The following is a 24,876-nucleotide window of genomic DNA, read 5'->3' as shown; positions in this document are numbered from 1 at the left end:
GCAAGGCGGGGGGAGTTGGGGGGAGGTAGGAAAAGAAAAAATGAAAAGATGGGATTGGGAGGGAGACAAACCATAAAGGACTCAATCTCAAGAAACAGACTGAGGGTTGCGGGGGGGAGGGGGGACGGGAGAGGGTGGTGGGGAAATAGACATTGGGGAGGGTATGGGCTATGATGAGTGCTGTGAAATGTGTAAACCTGACGATTCACAGACCTGTACCCCTGGGGATAAAAATACATTATATGTTTATTAAAATAAAAAAATTTAAAAAAAATATAAACAAAACAAACAAAAAAAAATAGGACTAAGACAGAAAATTAAAGTCAAAGAGGTTCCTGAGATATTTTTCAGGATGACTGAAGTTTCAGAAGGAGCCCACTAAAATAATTCATCAAGGAAATGTGTCTGGCTTACACAAGAACGGGCATTTCAAAATCTTAAAGGAACAGGCAATTAAATGGCTAAGGCCCTACCATGGTCTTGCCAAGAGACTCATAACCATTGTCAAATGTTTTCCACACAGAATAGGCAGCCCTGGTTTATTCTGGATAATTGAGGGTTTGGATATGTACTATATAATCAGAGGAAACAAGCAGTAAAGGACATGAGCTAATTTGGGCTAACCAAAGACTTGGCTAACAGATGTTGCTTACTCTGGATCCCTGCAATGAACTAGATCAGGCCAATGATATGCTGGACAGAAGAGGTCAGAGGACAGGATACCTGAATTCTCAACTACGAGAGTGAACTATGCCATATATGACAAATGATCCTATTCTTAGTGTCTGTTTTTCCATCTTTCTCCTATCTTAACCCATTCTTTTTCTTGCCTCAAAGATTCTTGGATTCTGAATTCCCTTGTAAATGGTGTCCACGAGCTTACCTGGCTACTTCTGAAAGCAGCATAAAAATCAAGTCAAAACCAAAAAGTTCTAGGAGTAGGAGAGGTGACTGCTCCCAGCTGCCCTCCCTTCCTGTCTCCTATGGTCTTCCTCCTACCCCTCACACTAGACATTTTACCTTTAAGCATTCAAGACAACATGTATTAAAGGAGTGATTTTTTTTTAATCAGTTATCTATCACCATGAAACCAGATGAATCCACACACTGGTTTAGTAAAACCTCACACATATTAAAGTATAGACAGAAGAGAGCAACAAGATGTAGAAAAGTTTTATCACTATGTCATTAAGAACAAAATGATGAAGATACTGGTAATGATTATTCCAGGAAACAACGGCACTTCTGGTCCCCTTAGTCTCTCTCTGCTTCCATCCTTCTACTACCCATCTCCATCAATATTCTCAGATTTATAAACTGACATCTGTGCTGACAAATATAGTTACAGACCACTGTATTTTATACAAAATGTATGCCTCATCATCTCCCTAACAAGATGGCAAGATGTCAGAGGACTGCCACCATGTTTTACATGAGAGAAACATGACATTCGTTAGCAGACACTCCCAAGGTATTTCAGACTCACAAATAAGTAAGTCAGAGAACACAAGCCTCTTGGGCCTTTGTGTCTATTCACAATACCTAGCACAGTGCTCAGTCAGTGTAGCCAGCTCAATAAATACTAGATTGATGAAAATTAAACTCTTCTTTGAAGAGTGCTATGGACTGAATGTTTGCATCCCTCCCCCCCAAATTCATATGATGAAACAATAATACCCAATGTGATGATAGTTGGAGATGGGGCTTTTGGAGGAAATTAGGTAGGTAAAATCACGAGGTAGGGTCCTCGTAATGGGATTAGTGCCCATATAAGGAGATGAGGGGACCACAGCTTTCTCTCCCTACTATGTGAAAATATATATAATGAGAAGGTGTCCATCTCACCAGGAAGAAGGTCCTCACAGGGAATTGAATCTGCCAGTGCCTTGATCTTAGATTTCTCAGGCTCCAGAACTATGAGAAATAAATGCCTGTTGTTTAAGCTACCCAGTCTGTGGTAGTTTATTAGAGTAGCCTAAGCTGATTAAGACAAAGAGTAAGAATCCTACAGTGCTTCAGTCTATCTGACCTTCAGTGTTCGGGATACAGGATTATAGACAGAGCAAGTAAAGGAAAATGGCCTGAACCTAAAGAGATTCATTACCCTAAAGCCACTATGCTACATAAATCCTAATCAGGTTATTTTCTCATTAATATCTATGTTCTCCTCATACTTATGTGAAGAAAAAAATTGGATATGATGCTCCAGTTGGATGGGTTCACTGAGTAATACCACCTGTCACTGAACTAATGCCCTTATTAATTAGTCTTTGCTTTGACTTTTCTTGCATAAAACTCCTTTGATAAAGATTCAAGTAATAGTTTGTTTAGGAGAGGACCATTTTAAACAGAAGATTACTGCATTAATAAGGGAAGCCTGAAGGCAGCATATAAAAATCAGTAAGACATTTTTGAACATAGAGCATGAAGAGCCAGCAAAGATTACTGACAATAGATAAACAGAATATAGAAAACTTTGGGAAGCCCCAGATAAATTGTAATTTACCTTACATCAAAATGTAAAGTAAAACAACTAAGACAAATACAAAAACAAAAAACTCACGTAACACACACACAGAGAAAGAGAGAAAAGAGACTGTAGGGATGGAGGAAACACCAAATTTTATTCCTAACTACAAAATTCCAAGCTACAGGACGTTTAGAAGAGCACTTAAAATCTCCTTTAATGTCCATACATTTATGTTAGCTTAATAAAAAAGAAAGCATTTGGAAATTTTTAGATAATTACATTTTTATCACATTCTGATATCCCCACTCCTCTGTATTCAATCTTGCTAGCCTTGATGAAAGATAGACAGTCAAAATTTAAAATGAAGTACTTAATTAAGCTACTCCAGATCCTGGAAGAAAAATATTTCTCATCCTGCTTAGTCACAAGAAAAAAAGGGAGAAAAGAATTCCTACATGAAATTAATGGTGCTGACATGCCACAATGGAACAATAAGAAAGAAACTTTACAGAGGATTATGGTTAACTTGGGGACTGTGTTGAAAGAAGCCTAGCTAAACTCACATCTATTCATGCCAGGTTTGCAGGCCAAAATTATTTGATTTAACTTATTGGCAATTATCCAAGACAGGCAAAAGGATACAGGCAGAGTCTAAGAATCACCTTCTCCTACTTCTTTACCTAACACTTAAGTTTATAAAGGTTCAACCTGAAGAATAAAGATTAATTGAAAAGAGTATAGGAATCCCATTGTTCTATATTATAAGAACCTGATAATCAAGACTTACTTTATAAAAAACTCCTCAGGGACACCTAATATATTTGTTAAAGGATTTTTCAAACACATAGTGGTTAATAAGAATCACTTCGGAATGGTACTGTTGAAGTGTCCAGATCTCGTGTCCTAAATAAGGAAAGCCTCACGGGACATATATCTGTACATCTGTTAACTCACTATGCAAATGTAAGGCACTACGTTAACAACGTGTGACTTTTGACCTAGCGGCAAAATTTATCAGAAGTTGTCGAATTTGATCAGTCCAATTTCACAGCTGCATAAAATCTGTCTGGACTTGTTCATTTTCCATTAGGAAAAAGAAGAGAGAAGTTTCAAGTTTTTCCATTTAGTTTTCTCTACCAAAGACCATTTTAATAGATAGTATCCTCTCTCCCCACCTTCATTGCCTTCTTATATTTCATCTGCAATAATTGCACTGAGCTTCCACATCAAAGGCCACTTCTCAGAAATGCAGCATTACCCAAGCCTGGCCCAGGTACACTCACAGAGCTACAAGCAGGTTCAATACTCAAATATTATGTCAGCTGCCCAGGTCGACCTAATGATACTGTCTCTGTTTAAAATCAGAAACTATGTAGAGTTATAATCACATTCCTCATCTAAAGAGTCACTTCAAGTCTTTTAAATGTCCCATATTTCCTTTTCAGAAAGTCATGTTTGAATTACCCACTTTAAAACAGATAGTTTTTGGAAAGCCTGGGTGGTTCAGTCAGTTAAGCGTCTGCCTTCGGCTCAGATCATGATCCCAGAGTCCTGGGATCAAGTCCCACATCGGGCTTCCTGCTTGGTGGGGAGCCTGCTACTCCCTCTGCCTACCTCCCCCACTACTTGCGCACTTGCTCGCTCTCTCCCTGACAAATAAATAAATAAATAATTTAAAAAAATAATAAAATAAAATGAAATAGGTAATTTTGCCCCATTTTACTGATAGGCAAACTGAGACTCAAACTGACAGCCCATTTTCCCAGAGTGTGTGTCAGGTCAGCTACTTAAAAGATATGTGATCATATAGGCCAATATTCCTAATGAGCACAGATGCAAAAATTCTCAACAAAATATTTGTAAACCGAATCTAACAATACATTAAAAAAATCATTTACCACAACCAACTGGGATTTATTCCTTGGTTGCAAGGTGGGTCAATATCTGCAAATCAATCAATGTGATACATCATACCAATAAGAGAAAGGGTAAGAACCATATGATCATTTTAATAGATGCACAAAAAGCACTTGACAAAGTACAACATCCATTCATGATAAAAACCCTGAACAAAGTACGTTTAGAGGAACATACCTCAATATAATAAAGGCCATATATGAAAAATCCACAGCTGACATCATCCTTAAAGGGGAAAAACTGGGAACCTTTCCCCTAAGGTCAGGAATAAGACAAGGGTGTCAACTCTCACTACTGTTATTCAACATAGTACTGGAAGTCCTAGCCACAGCAATCAGAGCCACAGCAATCAGACAACACAAGGAAATAAAAGACATCCAAATCAATAAGGAAGAAGTAAAACTTTCATTATCTGCAGATGACATGATACTATATATATAGAAAACCTGAAAGACTCCACCAAAAAAACTGCTAGAACTGATAAACAAATTCAGTAAAGTCACAGGATATTAAGTCAATGTATAGAAATCTGTTGTATTTCAAACACCAATAATTAGCAGAAGGAGTAATTAAGAAAACAATCCCATTTACAATTCCACCAAATACAATAAAATACTTAGGAATAAACCATACCAAAGAAGTGAAAGATCTCTACTCTAAAAACTATAAAACACTGATTTAAGAAATTGAAGATGACACAAAGAAATGGAAAGCCATTCCATGCTCATGGATTGGAAAAACAAATATTGTTAAAATGTCTATACTACCCAAAGCAAGCTATACATTTAATGCAATCCCTATCAAAACACCAACAGTGTTTTTTTTGTGTGTGTTTTTTTTTTAAATATTTTATTTATTTATTTGACAGACAGAGATCACAAGTAGGCAGAGAGGCAGGCAGGGAGAAAGAGGAGGAAACAGGCTCTCTGCAGAGAGCCTGATGTGGGGCTCAATCCCAGGACCTGGGGATCATGACCTGAGCCAAAGACAGAGGCTTTAACCCACTGAGCCACCCAGGCACCCCAACAGTGTTTTTTACAGAACTAAAACAAGTCTAAAATTTTTATAAAACTACAAAAGACCCTGTATAGCCAAAGCAATCTTGAAAAAGAGAAGCAAACGCATGCCTGGGTGGCTCAGTGAGTTAAGCATCTGCCTTCAGCTCAGTTCATGATCTCAGAGTCCTGGAATCTAGCCCATGTCAGGCTCCCTGCTCAGTAGGGAATCTGCTTCTCCCTCTCCCCTTGCCCCTCTCCCTGCCCATGCTCTCTCTCACAAATAAAATAGAAAAAAGAAAAACAAAATTGGAAGCATCACAATTTCAGACTTCAAGTTATATTACAAAGCTGTAGTAATCAAAACAGTATGGTACTGGCACAAAAATAGACACACAGATCAATGGGGGAGAACAGAAAGCCCAGAAATGAACCCATGACTATATGGTCAATTAATCTTTGACCAAAAAAAAAAAAAAAAAAGAACATCCAATGGGAAAAAGACAGTCTCTTCAACAAATGGTGCTGGGAAAACTGGACAGCAACATGTAAAAGAAACTGGACCACTTTCTTACCATACACAAAAGTAAATTTAAAATGGACTAAAAATTTAAATGTGAGACTTGAAACCATAAAAATCCTAGAAGAGAACACAGGGAGTAACCTCTTTGATACTGGACATCAGTCATATGCACATTTTTTCTAGATATGTCTCCCAAGACAAGAGAAACAAAAGCAAAAATAAATACTGGGACTGTATCAAATAAAAATCTTCTGCACACGGAAGAAAAAAATCAACAAAGCTAAAAGCAAGCTACAAAATGGGAGAAGATGTTTGCAAATGACATATTCAAAAAGCTTAGTATCCGAAATACATAAAGAACTTATAAAACTCACCTGGGGCGCCTGGGTGGCTCAGTTGATTGGCCAGCTGCCTTCAGCTCAGATCATGATCCCAGGGTTCTGGAATCAAGCCCTGCATCAGCCTCACTGCTCAGCAGGGACCCTGCTTCTCCCTCTCCCTCTGCCTGATGCTCTGCCTAATTGTGCTCTCTATCCGTCAAATAAATAAATAAAATCTTTAAAAAAAAAAAAAAACTCAACACCCAAAAACAAATAATCCATTAAAATATAGAGAAATGAAAAGATATTTCTCCAAAGAAGACATATAGATGCCCAACAGACACATGAAAAGATGCTCATTATCACTACCACCAGGAAAATGCAAATCAAAGCTACTATGAGACATATCTCACACCTGTCAGAATGGCTAAAATCAACACAAGAAACAACAGGTGTTGTAAGAATGTGGCGAAAAGGGAACCCTCTTGCACTATTGGTGGGAATGCAAACCGGTGCAGCCACTGTGGAAAACAATATGGAGGTTCCTCAAAAAGTTAAAAATAGAACTACTTTATGATCCAGCAATCGCACTCTTGGGTATTTACCCAAAGAATTCAAAACACTAATTCAAAGGGATACATGAACCTCTATGTTTATAACAGCATTAATTACAATAGCCAAGATATGGAAGCAGCCCAAGTGTCCCATCAACTGATGAATGGATAAAGGTGTGGTATTATATACAATGGAATATTATTCAGCTATAAGAAAGAAGGAAATTTTGCCACTTGCAATGACTCAGATGAAGCCGGAGAATATATTGCGAAGTGAAATAAGTCAGTCAGAGAAAGATAAATACCATATGATTTTACTCATATGTGGAACTTAAGAAAAAAACAAATGAGCAAAGGAAAAAAGAGAAATCAAGAAATAGACTTTTTTTTTTTTAAAGAAAAAAAAATTTTTTTAAAGAAAGACTTTAAAAAAAGTCTTTTTTAAAGACTCCTAATTGTAGAGAACAGTCTGATGGTTACCAGAGGGGAGATTGGTTCAATAGATAATGGGGATTAAGAAGTGCACCTGTCATGTTGAGTACAGGGTGACTAACATATGAAAGTGTTGCATCACTATACTGTACACCTGAAGCGAATATAACACTGTATGTTAACTTTAAAAAAAAAAAACCTTTAAAAAAAATAAAAGTATGTGGGGCACCTGGGTGGCTCAGTGGGTTAAAGTCTCTGCCTTTGGCTCAGGTCCCGATCCCAGGGTCATGGGATCGAGCCCCACATAGGGCTCTCTGCTCAGCGGGAAGCCTGCTTCCCCCCCTCTCTCTCTCTGCCTGCCTCTCTGCCTACTTGTGGTCTCTGTCTGTCAAATAAATAAATAAAAAATCTTTAAAAAAAAAAAAAACCTTCAAGAAAATAAAAGTATGTGATTTGGGGAAAATTATTTAGCTTCTTTGAGTTTCTATATATACTCATCAGTAAAACAGGAATATATAAAAAGGCCAATTAAGCACAGAGCCTGGCATATAATAAGTGCTCAATAAACACTAGCTAGCATAATATTCTTTAACTTGCCAAAGGTCTGATTGCTAATAAGAATTAGGGTTCAGGGGCGCCTGGGTGGCTCAGTGGGTTAAAGCCGCTGCCTTTGGCTCAGGTCATGATCCCAGCGTCACGGGATCGAGCCCCGCATCGGGCTCTCTGCTCAGCAGGGAGCCTGCTTCCTCCCTTCTCTCTCTGCCTGCCTCTCTGCCTACTTGTGATCTGTCAAATAAATAAATAAAATCTTTAAAAAAAAAAAATTAGGGTTCAAACTCTAGTCCACCTGGCATAAAAACCTATGTCCTCTCCATGTTACCAGGCAGGGCTCTTTCAGATGCCTTAATCCACACAGCAGTACCACAGTGAACCATACTGAAGTCTGAAGCAAAGGAAAAGTCAGTAATACTGATCTCTTCATCTAAAATTTGGATATTTTTATCACAGTTTTTTTGCATTAATTTTGATATTCTGAACTACTGCACTAAACTATAACTGCCTGGCTAGTTCAGTCAGTAGATAAGAGCATGAGACTCTTAAAAATATTATTTACCTTGGTAACTGGGTTTTCTGACACCCTCTAAAATTTTACACCTGAGATGAAAAGCCTCACTCACCTCACCCTGGTCCCAGCCCTACCAGTCACCAACAGTTTCTGCTCTACATTACAGTCACTTCACAATTCACTTTGCATTAGTCTAGTAAGACTCATTATGAACCTCTTTAAAAAGTCCAGGTGATGGGGCACCTGGGTGGCTCAGTGGGTTAAGCCTCTGCCTTCGGCTCAGGTCATGATCCCAGAGTCCTGGGATCAAGCCCCGCATGGGGCTCTCTGCTCAGCAGGGAGCCTGCTTCCTCCTCTCTCTCTCTGCCTGCCTCTCTGCCTACTTGTGATCTCTCCCTCTCTGTCAAATAAATAAATAAAATTAAAAAAAAAAAAGTCCAGGTGAATGAATCGATAATTATTTTATGACTTCCCAGAGTGTGAAATAATGTGATAACACTATCAATTATTTGCAACTACTACCACACACTTCAGTTATCTGTTATATGTGGTATACATAAAGAGCATAAAATAATTTGAGTTAATAGCTTCTTAAGTATCACATTAAAAATAAAAGATTACTCTGTGAAAGCTATTTAGTGAGCAGAAGTCAGTATTCTTCATTTTATGGTAAAGATAAAAGAACTATGGGAAAGTGGCCAGGCTTCTGCTAGCATCTCCCAGAAAAACTCTATATACGATGTTCTGCTAAATAGGGCATGCTACTTGAAGGACTCTTCTTGGGGGAACCAGTTTCAGCACAGAAGAAAGAGAAAGTGATTTAACAGCTGACATTTTCCCAGTGTACCTCTTTGATCTGATATTTTCCCGAACAGCACTGAATGCACTAACAAGGTGAGTAAAAAAGAAGATGCTGAGTCAGCCATGACTTTTGAAAATGCCTTTCTACGAGAGCACCAAAACAACACAAATATTGATAGAGCCTCCTCTATTCTATGTCAGGCTCTGAAAGATTCCAAGTGTCTCTATTCTCTTCTGACTATATAGAAACATACCAAGAGGACAAAGAAGGCAATAGCTCTTGTTTTCTTGAAAGGCTTTAGGAGGCCTGGACCACCAATATTTCTCCTAATCCTGGCAAGGAAAGTTTAGTTGTTAATGTTTACTATTTCTTACAGCTAGTAGACAAATTTTAGGTTAATTGTGAAACAAAGTTATACTTTATAACATTTTATATTTATAATGATTTACTTTGTTTACTCTGATAATGTAAAGTAAAAATAATTTATTTTGATAGTGATTACTTTAAAACATAGTTTCTATTTAGATACTTTGGCAAAAAGTAGAGATTCTCAAACGCAATCACCCATCCACAGGAACCTAAGTAACTCATGGTGACTTTCCAGTGTTCAATAAACACTGTGCTAGTTACCTAAGCAGCATGTAGAATTTTTTGAAAGAGTCCTTTACAATGATTAACTTTTATCATTAAAAATAATGGCAGAGTAATTAGATCAACTCTCTTGCTTACAATAATTAGACACTGTGGACAAAGATTAAAGGTACCAAAGAGCAATCAAAAGCAGGCAGAAAGTGGGATATGAGCCTCAAAAAAAGAAAACCAAACCATATGAAACGTACATTTACATAGTTTTTTCCCTGAAGGTAGACCTCGGTCCATGCAGCACTGAGGAACAGAATACAAGCAGAAAATGGGAGTCTTACTGAGCTGAGGAGTCAAAGTATCTGGAACCGTCAAAGCAGCTAGCATTTGGAGGAGGAGAAATCCCCCTGGAAAAAACAGCTACAGAGCAGGGAGCCCTAAAATATGTATATGACTCCACTAAAATCCTTAAATGATTCCTGGCTGTGCATGAACAAGGTATTTAGGAACCCAAAGGAAAGCAAGAGTTGGAACTGGAAGGCTGAAAAACTGAGCATGGTTCTGGGGAGTTAGAAGTTTGAATTCAAGTCCTACTAAATTAGAAGGGTTTGGGGAACACCGGGCTTGACAAGCACCTCACACTTCCCACTGATCCCCCAAGGGGGCATACCTTGAGAATAAGGACCACATCCCAGGACTAAGACTTAAATACTGTCAGACTAAAGGCAAAACATACCTGCCAGAGCAAAGCCTAAAATCAAGGCTTCATAGGATCAAGATGATCTTCCAGTGATGTAACGGCCTGTTAGAACAAAACTCACCATTCTTTAGCGGAAGGTAAACACTAAAATGCATCACTCACAATGTCCAGTAAATAACAAAAACCACCATAAATGAGAAGTAAAGGGAAACTATACCGAGAGTCAACAGAAAGAGCTGTTAATACAAACATACCCAAAGACAACCCAGATGTTAAGAACTGACAGATAGGACTTCACATAACTATGATAAATATGTCCTTAAAAATGCAGATATTGTGAACTTTACAAATCAAAAACTTACCCTCCCCCAACATTCTAGCGAACTTGAGTTACCCATGATTTTCAATCAAATTGGGATTTGGAATGGTTTATCTTTGAAAGCCTGAGACAAACAACTTGAAAGTGATTAATGACAGCCAAACTTAATTATATATTTACACCTCCCAGTAGGACAAGGGAGAAAATAAAATGTCTTATCTCTCTGTAGTGAGAGGGCTTTATTAAGATCCGACAACAACTATTTGGGAGCAATAATTGAGTTTTATGCAAGATTATACAGGTTCTCCTTCTCTGGCATCCCAATCTAATCACAGGCTGATAGAATACTTAGGCTCCTAACAGTTAGAAAAAACAGCTGAGCTGTATATAAAACGAACCTTTTAAAGTACTTATCCTCATCTGTCAATGTGATCTTATCAAGGATTTCTATAATTTCTATAAACAACTATTATATTTTAGCTGAATCAGAGGCATTATGCTCTTTAAACAGATAGTCAGATACCTTCTACTCTAAAACATTTTCCATTAATTCCCACCCTCCCACCCCCTATAAAAAAGAATTTGTCTTCAACTTTCTTTTCCTAATCCACTAAGCAATCTCATGAACAAAAAGATAATCATATGCCCTGCATGTCTAATGTAATTTTTATAGAACATATGTTCTAATATCCATTTACCATTAAAATAATATAAAAATATATAAAAATAATATTTACTGAACAAGCTGGATTACCTTCTTTCCCTAAGGAAAAAATCGAAGTTGGTGAAGATACACTGAAAGTTATGCTAAGTAGATGTTATTTTTGCTTAAAATTTTCTCAATATCCTATGGCACTGTCAGGATGACTGAGTTGGCCTCCTTGATATTGTTCGTGCTTTTCCTGTATCCACTTTATGTTGACACTAATGTTGCTTTTACCAATGTAGAGAAATATTCTCTTTTTACAAGTTTTGTTGCTCATATTGGTCTCCCAAAAGGACAGTGTGGCCCATTTTTTTTTTTTCCTTACTCTTCCTTCTCAGGGGCTTGTTTCCCTCACACAGGGCTGGAGGACATCTGAGGGACTCACCCAGAACTATATCCATAAGCAACCTATCCCATCAACAATAACAAGCATCCAGGGGCTCCTGGGTGGCTCAGTGGGTTAAAGCCTCTGCCTTCAGCTCAGGTCATGATCCCAGGGTCCTGGGATCGAGCCCCACATCTGGCTCTCTGCTCAGTGAGGGGTCTGCTTCCTCCTCTCTCTCTGTCTGCCTCTCTGCCTACTTGTGATCTCTGTCTGTCAAATAAATAAATAAAATCTTTAAAAAAAAAAACAAACAATAACAAGCATCCACAGACTGATTTTGGGCAGCTCCATTTTTGTTAACCATAAAGTGTGCTCCCTGTTCCCTAGCAGTGCTTCTTCCAGAGACCAGGGGTAACTCTGTCTCTCTCACTTTGGAGTATTTGAGACTAATGGCCCACAAAACTCCTTTCACCCAAAAGTGACCCTTAGTATCCTCTCCTGGTAAATGCTCAGAGACTAATCTCTCTTCCTACAACAGACCACAAATACAAAGGCCAACACTTAGAACCTATTTGAAATTCCCCTACATAAGTCACCACATTGAATTATGTTCAGATAGAACTAAAGTACCTCTCCATATAGTACCACCATACTAAAGGCTGTGTGAAGCAAATAAAATTCTCAGAGGAGAGGACAGTATCTTCTTATTTAAGACACAGATTAAAAGAACATGTGAATGATGAGCTCTATAGAGCACCTTTTGGTTCAAGAAACACACTGTTAAGCTCTAGCTACATATCAGGCACTATATTAGGCACTAACTATACAAAAATATATAGGACAAGGACCTCGAAATCCAGTAGGAGAAACAAATACATCCACAAATGATCATAATTTAATGGGTTAACTACCACAAGAGAGCTGGATAGCAGAATAAAACAAGTAACTATGACACTGGGTGCCAAAAAGGGACTAAAGATTTTGGTAGCAAGTTCTAAGGCATTAAAATAAAAGTTCCTCCCCTTTATTATCTCCAACTGTGTTACCATTCTAAAAGAAGACTACATCACATTTTTGTTTTTTGTTTTCTAGCCAGAAAAACTATGTGAGCAGCTCATTATCAGTTAAAAAATAAAAAAAAAAAATTTTCATTCCCAGTATTACCTTTATTCCAATGCAAGCAATGTATGGTTAAACTTTACCATCATCTGGAGTGCCTGGGTGGCTCAGGGTCCTGGGATCGAGCCCCACATTGCGTCCCCCATGTCCATTGCCTCCCCCGTGTCCCCGTGCCAAGCTCCCTGCTCCTGCTTCTCCCTTTGCCTCTGCCTGCTGCTCCCTCTGCTCATGCTCTCTCGTTCTCTCTCTCAGATAAATAAATAAAATCTTAAATTAAAAAAACAACTTTACTGTCATCATAGTTTAAAATATTGTCACTCTGCTCAAGAGCATCTTCCCTCGGGGCACCTGGGTGGCTCAGTGGGTTAAAACCTCTGCCTTCGGCTCAGGTCATGATCCCAGGGTCCTGGGATTGAGCTCCACATCGGGCTCTCTGCTCAGCAGGGAGCCTGCTTCCTCTTCTCTCTGCCTGCCTCTCTGCCTACTTGCAATCTCTATCTGTCAAATAAATAAATAAAATCTTTAAAAAAAAAAAAAAGAGCATCTTCCCTCACTTATAAAAATCCTCACCGATGGCATTAAGGAACTTAGATCCTGGGATGCCTGGGTGGCTCAGTCAGTTAAGCATCTGCCTTCAGGTCAGGTCATGATCTCAGGGTCCTGCTCAGTGGGGAATCTGTTTCTCCATCTGCCTGCTGCTCCCCCTGCTAGTGCACACTCACACACTCTCTCTCCCTGCCCCTGCTCTCACAAATAAATAAATAAATCTTTAAAAAAAATAAAAAGGGGAACTTAGATCCTGGCGTCAGAATGGATTTGACTGGAACCAATGTCATATTATATTTATGTTATTCAATTAAATATCCAGAAAAGAAATAAAAACATGTTGGATACATGTTTCGAAGGGGCGGGGGGTGGGAGGTTGGGGGAACCAGGTGGTGGGTATTAGGGAGGGCACAGATTGCATGGAGCACTGGGTGTGGTGAAAAAACAATGAATACTGTTACGCTGAAAATAAATAAAAAAATTAAAAAAAAAAACATGTTGGATAAACTCATTTAAAATGCTTATCAAGCAAGTACTGCTAATGAAGCAGAGGACAAGTGTACCCCATGCAAGTGTTAAAGAAAAGTTACATTATCAATCTTATTTCACATGATCTAAATACAATGAATACATGCTCCTGTCAAAAATTTGCAATTGAAGGACGGCTGAGTGGCTCAGTCAGTTAAGTGTCTGGATTTGTCTCAGGTCATGATCCCAGCGTCCTGGGATCCAGTCCTGCATTGGGCTCCCTGCTCAACAGGGAGACTGCTTCTCCCTCTACTTGCTGCTCCCTCTGCTTGTGCACTGGCACTCTCCATCTGACAAATAAAGAAATGAAATCTCTAAAAAAATAAAATTTCAATTGAGCCAGAGCCAGAAGGAAAAAAAATACGGTCTGTAGGACACAAAGAGGAGCGATTTATGAGATAATCTCACAAGCCTCCTCAAAGAAACAAAAAGTATAGCTAAACTAGGTGTGGGAGAAAAAGAAAAACTGCTCTTGAGAACCAGCCTCTACTGCCTGGTCCTGTTCCATACCCTTATTCTTGTAAGCCCATAAAATGACCTTCACCACAGTACCTGCTCCCCATCCCATCCCTATTGGTGCATATACATCTTTCTCACGGTCTCTTTTTAGGAGGTGGACTTTTTTACACCAGAAAAATAGTTTCATGTTGTAATACTCGCTTACACTATGCAGAATTAAAGTTAGTATCTATTGTGGTTTGACTTAAAAAGAAGATCATAACTAACATGTTGAGAAGTGATCCTAAGAATGTATTCAATATACGTTAACTAGCCACTCACTGAAAAGTCTTTTTCATAATGAAAAAGATAGTGATAAGATAGGAAGAAGTTCTTGTTAACCATTTATCTGACATCTACATCATTCCATCCTCATCCTTCACAAAGACTACATCAGAAAAGTAAGAGAACCAGTAACATTTCACAGAAGTATTAAAATAGAATTAGTAGAACCAAATCTTGTCCAGGGTTATACTGAGGAAAAATAAAATATATAAAAAGGAAAGAAAAAAAAAGAGAGAGAGAAAAACTTACTTGCAATATCCTGTGCCATTGTGGTAAGTAACACACACTCCTTCATTTACACAGGGCTCATAGCCATCCCGACACTGCAATGCTAAAAATAAAAACAAATGCACATTAGAAATAAGTCACTAATCATAACCCTTAGACAGCAAAGAAATGTTACCCAATCCAGGTCAATATTCGTTCCCATATCCAACCTGATCTGGGTTTCCCTTTAGAGCTTTCATCAGGTTTTTTGTTTGTTTGTTTTGTTTTGTATTTGTCCTTTGGCTCCTGGGGCCATAGAAGCATGGAAGCTCATCCTAAGAGTCTCTGCCTACAATAACTACTTTACAGTATTGAATGATGCTCTTAATTCTCTGTGCCTCTATCTTCCCAGCTGTTGCATCCCTATCTCCCAATGATACTAAAGAAAAGAAAAGCTCTTAACATCCATGACATACACAAGCATCTTGAAATTTGAATACTTCAGATAAGCAATGTAAGGATTCATCAATGAATATTTAGGAATACTTCGGTAAATACTAGGTCACCACGATACTAATGAATTACGTAAGCCTTCAAGTGAGGTTTCAGAACAGGCCACTTTAATAACTATTCAGAAACATCAACAACATTCATTGAACAAGCTGTAATTGAGAGCCTAGCATATACTAGGCACAACATTAGTAACCAGAGGAAAAGAGGAAATGGAATACATAAGAAATGAATACAATATAATCTCTAGCCTTAAGGGACTCACACAAAGATGGGGGAGTAGACCACAAATACATATTGTAGGTAGGGGGGTCAAAGTAAAGAAAATAAAACGTTAATTTTATATATGCAGACAAAACAATAACTCTCAAATTCTTAAACTCCAGTCCTCTTACAAGGTACCTCACTACCACAATCCCTCCCAAAAACAGGCTACTCAGAAATAAATAGCAACAGTAGAAATTTTCATTGATTTCAGCCACAAGAGGAGAAAGGCTCCTAAAGTCTACCACTCATTTGCTAGGTAACTTGATTAATTAGCTTTTAGAGTTAGAATTTTCATCATCAAAATCCTTATCAAGAATCCTAGTAACAGTTGGAAAGGCAAGACAGAAAGAAACCTAGTCAAACAACAAAAACCAACATTAAAGTCAATTAACTTTTCCTGTAAGATCTTAAGATGTCCATCTGCTAGACAGTTTGTATACAAATACCTGAAAGCAAAACTGAGAAGTTTCCACCTTTGAGTTTTCTCTAGCCATACCACTCTATGAATAAACTGCTCAATATCACAGGCTCTAGGCCTGACATTCTAGAGTATCAAAATCAGCTTCTTTTCACAGGGGGGCCCAGGCACAAACTGGATGCTAGAACAACTCCTCCATTAACATTTACTGCATAAGATGGGTGCCTGGGTAGCTCAGTCAGTTAAGCATCTGCCTTCGGCTCAGGTCATGATCCCAGGGACCTGGGATCAAGTCCCACATCGGGCTCCCTGCTCAGTGGAAAGTCTGCTTCTTCCTCTCCTTCTGCTCCTCCCCCTGCTTATGCTCCCTTTCATGAGCATGTGCACGTGCTCTCTCACTCACTCTCAAATAAATAAATAAAATCTTTTAAAATAAAGGGATTTCCTTAAAAAAAAAAAATTACTGCATAAGAACCCTCTATTTGCCCAGTACCATTACCAAGTGATAGAAGCATTTGAGAACATGTTTATAGAAATCTCATCGCTTAAAATAATACTTTTAAAATAGTATAACCACAGCAGCTAAGACATTGCACTTACTCAATCCCAGATACTATTTTATGCAATTCACATAGACTAACTAATTCAATGTTCCCTACAACACTGTGAAGCAGTTAATTTCATTAAATGTGTTCCACAAAAAGGCGAAGTGACCTGCTACTGCCAAAAGAGCCAGAATTTGAACCTTAGCGAGTCTGGAACCTGGGAAGTCTGTGGTCCTAACTACAGTGATACACTGCTTCCCACTATCTGACATTTTTCTTCGCAGATGGGCAGGATAGGTATTGTTACACCCATTTACTAGAAAGTGAGGGCCAATGAGGTTAGGTGACCTCCTCATGGAACATCACACCACTAGCTGTGGCGTGTTAGGCCTGAGACCCAGGTCTCTTCCCAAGTCCAGCCCCATCTCTGACAGCTGCTGAGATCACACAGTCACTAAGCTTCAATCTGAACAGGCAGATTCAGGAAGAGGGTCATCTTGTTGTCCATATCCCACTTCCCTGTAGGGCTCAAATGCTCCCTCTTCCCACACTGATAAGGCCAATGCAACAACTATAATTAAAAGTTAATGTCAGGTTATTTCCTCCATACCAAAGTTCTCAAACTGCTTTTTTCATTCTCTTTAGACACTTTTATTAGTTTCAATGAGAACTTCCTGACTTTTTTCTATTTGCTTATTCTCTTTAAATAAAAAAGAAAACCTGTCAGTAGGAAACGAATGTCCTGCAGGCACAGAGCAAGCTAAGCTGCAGCTTTGTCCTCCCCCTGCAGGAATCCTGGCTCAGTAGAATCCAGAAACCTGAAATCCTGTCTCCACCACTAACTAGCTGTACTACTGCAACTAAAGCACAACCTCATGGGGGCTTAATTTCCCTACCGGTAAACTTGGGTGAACTAAATGTTCGTGAAGGTCCTCTGTGATCCAACAGTGACACCTCCCTCATTAAAAGTATGTGAATGGCATGCTTGGTACCTGGAGAAATCTATGCAGAAGGACATTAAGGGCCTAGCCACCCATGACTCAGAAAGCCATGGGTGCAAAAAAATTACAGCCTGTTCCTATTAAGTGTCCTGACAAATCATTACAGTGACAGGTTCAGAGAAATACAAACAACCCAAAGTCAATATGTGGCAATCCATCAAGCAAGTAACTTTACAGCCTAGCCTTAGTGAACCAATCAAATTCAGTGACCAAAAAGGAGGTGGGCTAACAGGGCTAATAATTAATGCCATTTGGCTAATCTGTAGGATCACGCTACCTTGACCCTTTAACATTTACTAAGCCATCGTGCTCAAAATGTGTATCAGAATCAACTAGAGGGCTTGCCAGACACCACCCCCACAGTTTCTGATTGAGGAGGTCTAGAGGGGGCCTGGGCATTTGTGTTCCTAACAAGTTCCCAGGTGATGCTGATGCCAGAAGTCTGAGGAACCATACTTTGAGAACTAAGGCATGAGTGTCCAAGTTATGGAATCCCCTAAGACTATAGAATCCACTGGAGGTTTAGGGTAATCCAGACAGTAATTTGTTCCCTGAATAGACAAAAGAAAAATAAAGTAAAATCTGAGACTCATGACTTTGCTCAGGGGTATTTCTAAATGAATACTGTAATTATCTGCCATTCAAAGGGAAATTAAAACTTTGATAACTCAAAAAAATTGCAGTGAAACTGGAAAAGAATCTCATTTCAAAATTCAATGTGCTCTTTTTCCAATGTAAAACACTTAAATTTAACAGTGAAATTGAAAGCACCCCTTTATATTTGTAGAGTAAAAAACGAAATGCTCAATCATATCCCATTTAGAGAACAAATGCTTAACTGATGTTTTAGTAGACGCAGAGAAATGAGTCACTCACAAAAAAGTGACTTTTTCCCAAATTTTCACCTTAAGCCATAGTGATCACTCAAAAAATACCGTTGACTAGAATCAATTTCATATACTGTGTGTGTGTGTCTCTGTGTGCATGCTTCCCCCCTCCCCAAAAAACGGGCAAAAACAAAGCAAAGCAGGAGATTTCAATGTTATCACTCCATCAACCTGGCAATGTGACACAAAATTTAGAGACCAATTTCTAATTTTCACACATTTTCTGTCCAGTGTTTTGGGGGCTAACCTTCTAATATTCAGAACATACTTATAAAGCATCTACTCCATGAGGTGCAGGCCCTAATGTCAGGGATTCCATAGTTATCAGAATAAAGTCTGTCCCCACGAACCTTCTTTCTATTAGAGAAAGATAGATAATACATGAATAAATAACATCATTTTAGAGAAGGGTAAGTGATAGATTCTGTTGGAAACAGAACCCAGATATGGGAGACAGAGCAATCACAAAGGCTGGAGGTACAGGGACCACCTTTAGATAGGACAACTAGGAAAGGCCTCTCTCAGAAGGTATCTCTGAGCTAAGATTTAAATGAATAAGAATCATGAAGATGTGGGAAAAAGCAATCCCAAACTGAAGAAAGAGCAAGTATCAAGGCCTTGAGATGGGAATGAGACTGGTATTCTAAATTCATGTAGTTGGGGGCTATTAAGCAAGGAGGGGGAGTAAAAGGAGGAAAGTAGCAGTTAGACCCTGGCTTCTGGTCTAAGTGTGAGGGTAAATACTGCTCAGCTTTAAGCAAGGAAAATGACACAATTAGATTTGCATTTGGAAACAGTCACAATTGTAGGGGCCCCTGGGTGGTGTAGTCAGTTCAGCATCTGACTCTTGGGCTCAGCTCAGGTCTGATCACAGGGTCTTGAGATCAAGCTCCACATCAGGCTCCACACTCAGCACAGAATCTACTTGAGATTCTTTCTCCCTCTCCCTCTGCTCTTCCCTGCTGCGCTTGCTCTCTCTCTCACTGAAATAAATAAATCTTTGAAAGCAAAAAAAAAAAAAAAAAGAAAGATAGAAAACAGTCACAACTGTAAAATGTTCCAGTAAGTAAAGGCTTTTATTCTTTTTATATAAGCTTATTCAAGTCATCCCTTTTTAGACTAAGTTGAAGACAACTATTTTCTCAGCTCCCTAAAAGTGGTAAGGCTTTTATTCTAATCTCATCCAACCTCCGAGAAGCCCCACTTACAAAGTGTTGGTACAGCACTCTCTAATCTTCATTGGCTTTCAGTTCTTAATTCTCAGAACTTACTCTCAGTTTGGCTTCAGAAGAACCAGCTGAGAGGTCTATGCAGTACCTTCACACAATGGCACGGATGGTACTTCCTCCAGGAACAAGCCATTTCTTACTTCTTCCAGTCTAAACCCTCAGGTTCGCCCTCAAGAACACAGTCCACCTTACCCTCCTGGGGCCCTCCCACCATAATAAATGCAGTCTCTTGTTAGAATGGATCACCACTGCACTCAGGTCCATGTCTACCCACATCTCAGCTTCCTCAGCTGCCACTTTCCCTCCACCATCAAGGACACTCTACTCATTCTCCCAAGGCCCAGCCCACCTTCCACCTCACCCTCAGGGCTCCTGACTCTTAAAACATTCATAACTCACTCACAGTTTAGCACTTAATTCTATGTTGTCTTCTTTCTCTATTCTTCCATGTTTAAGTTCCTAGACGATAGAAAATAAGTATTTTCTGTATATTTGAGGCAATATCGTTTCATGCACAGATGCTAAAATCAGGATCTGAGTTTGGAAGGCAGCTATGCTAACCACTATACCACTAACGCCAGGATCTGAGTTTGGATTCTAGCTCCGCCATCTACTATCTGTATCTGTATCCTCTTTCTGTTTTAGTCTCTTCACTTGTAAAATCATCTCTTAGAGCCCTGGTAAGAACTAACTGAATCAATACACTTAAACAACCTCGAATGCCTGATTCATAGTAAGAGCTCAAAAAAGCCTAGCTCAGGGGCGCCTGGGCGGCTCAGTTGGTTGAGCGACTGCCTTCGGCTCAGGTCATGATCCCGAACTTCCAGGATCGAGTCCCACATCGGGCTCCCAGCTCCTTGGGGAGTCTGCTTCTCCCTCTGACCTTCTCCTCTCTCATGCTCTCTCTCACTCATTCTCTCTCAAATAAATAAATAAAATCTTTAAAAAAAAAAAAAAGCCTAGCTCACACAGTAGGTACTTAAATTCTTGGTAAGTGAATGCATGATAAATGATGCCTCTAGGGAAACTTGTTAAATCAATCAAACCCAGTTTGAGCAGACAAATCTGGGAAAATAGAAGAGCCCTAGGCAATTTAAGATGTACTATCAGTAAGTGGAATAAATTCTTCCCAGTTGCCATCACTAACAGTCTAATAAAAGAAATACTGAACTACTACTACTACCACCAAAAAAAATTTTAAAATAATAAATCAGCGGTCACTGCCTTTAATAAAAGGTGTAGCACTGCAGGAATTAGGAGAAGTGATATAGTAAAGGTAAAATAAACACTATATATGAGCAAAAATGTCTTTCAATTTAACATGGTTCTACATTTGTTGAAGAACCTACAGTGAGCATGGCCCTCTACTAGGCATTGAATGGAAATCAAACAGAAGTAAAACAATTCCTATCCTTACAGTCCATACAGTGTAATGGAGGAAAGTTAGGGGCAGGGGCAAAGAGAATGTGATTTACCCAAATGAATCCAAGACAAATACAGACAAAATAAAAGCTGCTTTTATTAAATACCTTTAGCAAACCCTCTAAATGTCAATTTCAGGACCACTCCAGAAAGAACCTCTAAGAATACAACCCAAACCCTTGTGTTTAGCACTGTGTAGCTCAGTATAGACAAGGTCCCGTTATTTACTCAAGTTTATTGGCCTCATTTGTCTATAAATACTGCAAACAACAGAATAAGCTGTCATTGATTTTAACCAGTTCTAGCGCCTCAGGAATTAGCCATTTAGAAACTGGCCCAATATCCTGACAGGATGGAATCTTCCTTAAAATTTCAAGGCATTTGCCTAGGTTTTCCAGGGCTTTTCAGTATCATGCCAGCTACATATCATTGGTTTAAAAGCCTCCCTTTGTTTTAGAAATCTCTAACATGAGTAATTAAGTCTGCACGCCAGCCAGCTGTAATCTGAGCAGCCTTCAATGTGTTTCACTTGTTGCATTAACATGTAATCGGTGTAAAGTGGCATTACTTGTTGCTTTGTAGCCTCTTCAAATAAGCCTCTGTCTGTTGTCTATCTCACATGATTTTTTTTCCCCATATCCTGTTCTGTTGGTCTGCAGTGTGGTATCTGTGTTCATATGCACTGCTCACTCAAAAGACATTTTAATATCTCCAATGCGTGGGGTTCCTAAAATATATGAAGAGCTGGCATACAGGGCCCTTTTAATTTTCTCTTCAACGTTTATGCAAATTTTGAGCAGCAGCATTTGAGAGAGAAGAAGTCTGAGTTTACGCCCTAGGACCTTGGCTACAGCTGGCTGCTGTTGCTTCAGGCACATGGTGTCTGGAAGAGGCTCAGTAAAATGAACAAAGCAAAGTTTTCTAAAATGACTGCTTACATTATTACCAAAAGTAAGAAAATTGAGGGCAGACAGAGAGACATCAGGGATTTGCAATAATTCTCATAGCATCCTGTGATTTCAAACAACAAACTTCCACTAAATTTTTTATTCCATTTTTTGGAATCAAGCCATAAAACAAAAAAATCCAAACAAACAGAAGTGCAGAAGCTTCAAATCCCAAGTGGTATATTTAAATAAAAACAAAGTAGAGAAACATCTGTCTTCCTCCTTGAAATTCGTCTTGATTAAAAAGCAAATAAATGCAACAAGGGAGATACCAATTTTACTTTCCTGACAGCATTACAAGGATTTCTCTGTCCTTTACAGACATCACTTAATAGAAAATGTGTTTCCTACTTAAGAGATGCTGATATCAGACCCAGAGAGACTAAGGCTTAGGCTACAGAGTTCATAGTATTACTACTTTTCAGAAACAGGTATACCTTAACTAAAGAAAATATAACCAACAAAAAATGAAGTTATATATAACATAAGGGTATTTTTGACATTACTAGAATTTTTGTTTTATAAAGATATTTGTCCTAGTGAGTTGATGAGTCTGTAATAATCTTTGATTTAAAATATTCCAATTTTCTCTTTTATACTACTGGATTTATTTATTACAAAGAGCAAAATTCACCAATATTTGCTGTTCTCTACTGACATATACTACACACTGTGTTATTTCCTTCACTTTTCTGTCTTACAGACTGCAGAAAAATTTTGACTTAAACAAAATGAAAAGTTATAAAAACATATTTACAAATCGGATGTGGTGGGCGCCTGGGTGGCTCAGCTGGTTAAGCGACTGCCTTTGGCTCAGGTCATGATCCCTGAGTCCTGGGACTGAGTCTCACATCTGGCTCCCTGCTCAGCAGGGAGTCTACTTCTCCCTCTGACCTTCCCCCTCTCAAGCTCTCTCTCTCTCAAATAAATAAATTCTTTAAAAATCAATCAATCAGATGTGGCAAATCTGTCAATAATCATCTCTACATATATGACATTCTTTCACTTGGAAAATACTTTCCCTCCCTTTCTTCCTTATCCATCTCACTTACTCCTACCTACATTTCAAATCATAGATAAAACATTACCTTCCTTAAGAAGCCCTCAGACACCCTCCAGTCTGATTTAGGTGTTCCTCATTTAAGTGTTACTCTCATTACCTCCTAGGCAGATTTAATAAAAGTGCTGGCTCACCTATCTCTTCCCCTACCTCTGCGCAAATTCTCTAAAGATGATGACCAGGATTGGCTCATCTTTGTGTACCCAGGACCTAGCACAGCACCTGGACCATAGCAGGTATAGTCCATACTCATAAGATATTCAATGAATATCTTTAACACAAAAATGTATGGACAAAGTCAACAACCACTTTATGTGTTTAGAACTTTCTAAGGCTTCAATTTTAATGAGCATAGTGATACCCAAATGTGACTGTGTCTAACAATTCTGATTTCATTTTGTATAAGCATTATAAAAGTAAAATAAGAAGGAAAAAATGGTGCAAATTTCCTGCCCTTTAATGGGGATGAGAAGTTGAGAAAGTGGAACTATACTTTTCTAATCTTCTCAAAACTGAAACATATTTGGAAATTCCTGCCTTAAAATTTGCATAAAGATATACACTACCCCACTCTTCCCCATGAATCTTAAGCCGTGGTATTATGGTTAGGAATTGATTTAGATGGGTTGAACAGAAGCCAAAATAATTTATATCTAAATGGCAAATGCAGAAAACACAGTAATAAAAATTTCAAGTGAATGGTAAGCTAAGATCATATGTTTCCATTATATAGTACCATTTTCCCCATGAGTAGATTCACTGACACACATCCATCAAAAAATATGCGCCAATCTGATCCAAAGTAGCCCCAATGTACTTCTTCACTATTAAGTATATAATATTTTATAAAATGACACTGACCAAAAAAAATTACAACACTTAAAAATCCAAAAGGTTCAAGATCTCAGTATAACAAAACCCAAGATGGAAGAAGCTATATTGGATCTAGAAGTTAAATTATTCTCTATGAAGTCAAATTATTCTCTATGTATAGTGGTCAAAAAAGGCCAATCTGAGGTGATATTCTATTGTCTTCTATCTTCTATTATCTCCTTTATGATCTATATCTGTTCTGCTATCAGAAACAAATTCTGTCACCAATTTCCCGTGCTTTTAGTAAATGCTCCCTTTTTAAAGCTTTTTAAAGACAATTTTGTTAAGTACAGCTTCATTTTTTTAAAAGCTCTTAATTTTAAATACATGCTTTTAAGTATCCTTGCTGGGAAAGAATTTTATAAATATATATAATCTTCTTGCTACTCACCCAAAGAAAACAAAATGTTCTTTTAGCTTAAATTGTTCAGAAAACTTTTTAAATGGAGTAGACAATTTCTATTATTTATCTAGAGGTAAACCCCCAAAAGAATAAGGGACAAAATTATGTTAAAAATAAAAATGGAAAAACCTAAAATTGTTACATTATATAAAATCAAGGAATTACGGAGGGCATATAATATAATGGGCTCTGGGTGTTATGTGCAACTGATGTATCACTGAACTCTACCTCTGAAACTAAAAATACACTATATGTTAATTAATTGAAATTAAATAAAATCAAATCTTTAAAAAGTAATAAATAAAAAAATAAAATCAAGGAGAATTCCCAAAACCAACTGGGGAAAAATCCAGAGAACAGCTCCAGATTTCTCCATGAGTATCCTTCCCCACGTCCTTTTTTTTTCAAAAATTGTGGCTG

The 24,876-nt window shown here is 38.3% G+C and overlaps 1 protein-coding gene across 1 annotated transcript in view; it reads right to left on the bottom strand.

Annotated features, from left to right (window-relative positions):
• The window catches only part of NOTCH2 (notch receptor 2), a 174,234-nt gene that overhangs the window by 119,688 nt on the left and 29,670 nt on the right, over positions 1–24,876 (bottom strand). Inside the window, exon 2 of the mRNA XM_080800930.1 lies at positions 14,937–15,018. Coding sequence (XP_080657056.1) covers positions 14,937–15,018 — 82 coding nt within the window. The remainder of the gene's footprint in view (positions 1–14,936; positions 15,019–24,876) is intronic.

The sequence above is a fragment of the Martes martes genome (assembly GCF_963455335.1).
Source record: "Martes martes genome assembly, chromosome: 4".
Classification (NCBI taxonomy): domain Eukaryota; kingdom Metazoa; phylum Chordata; class Mammalia; order Carnivora; family Mustelidae; genus Martes; species Martes martes.
Note: the sequence above shows the minus strand (reverse complement) of the source record. Positions and strands in the feature narration are given on the sequence as shown.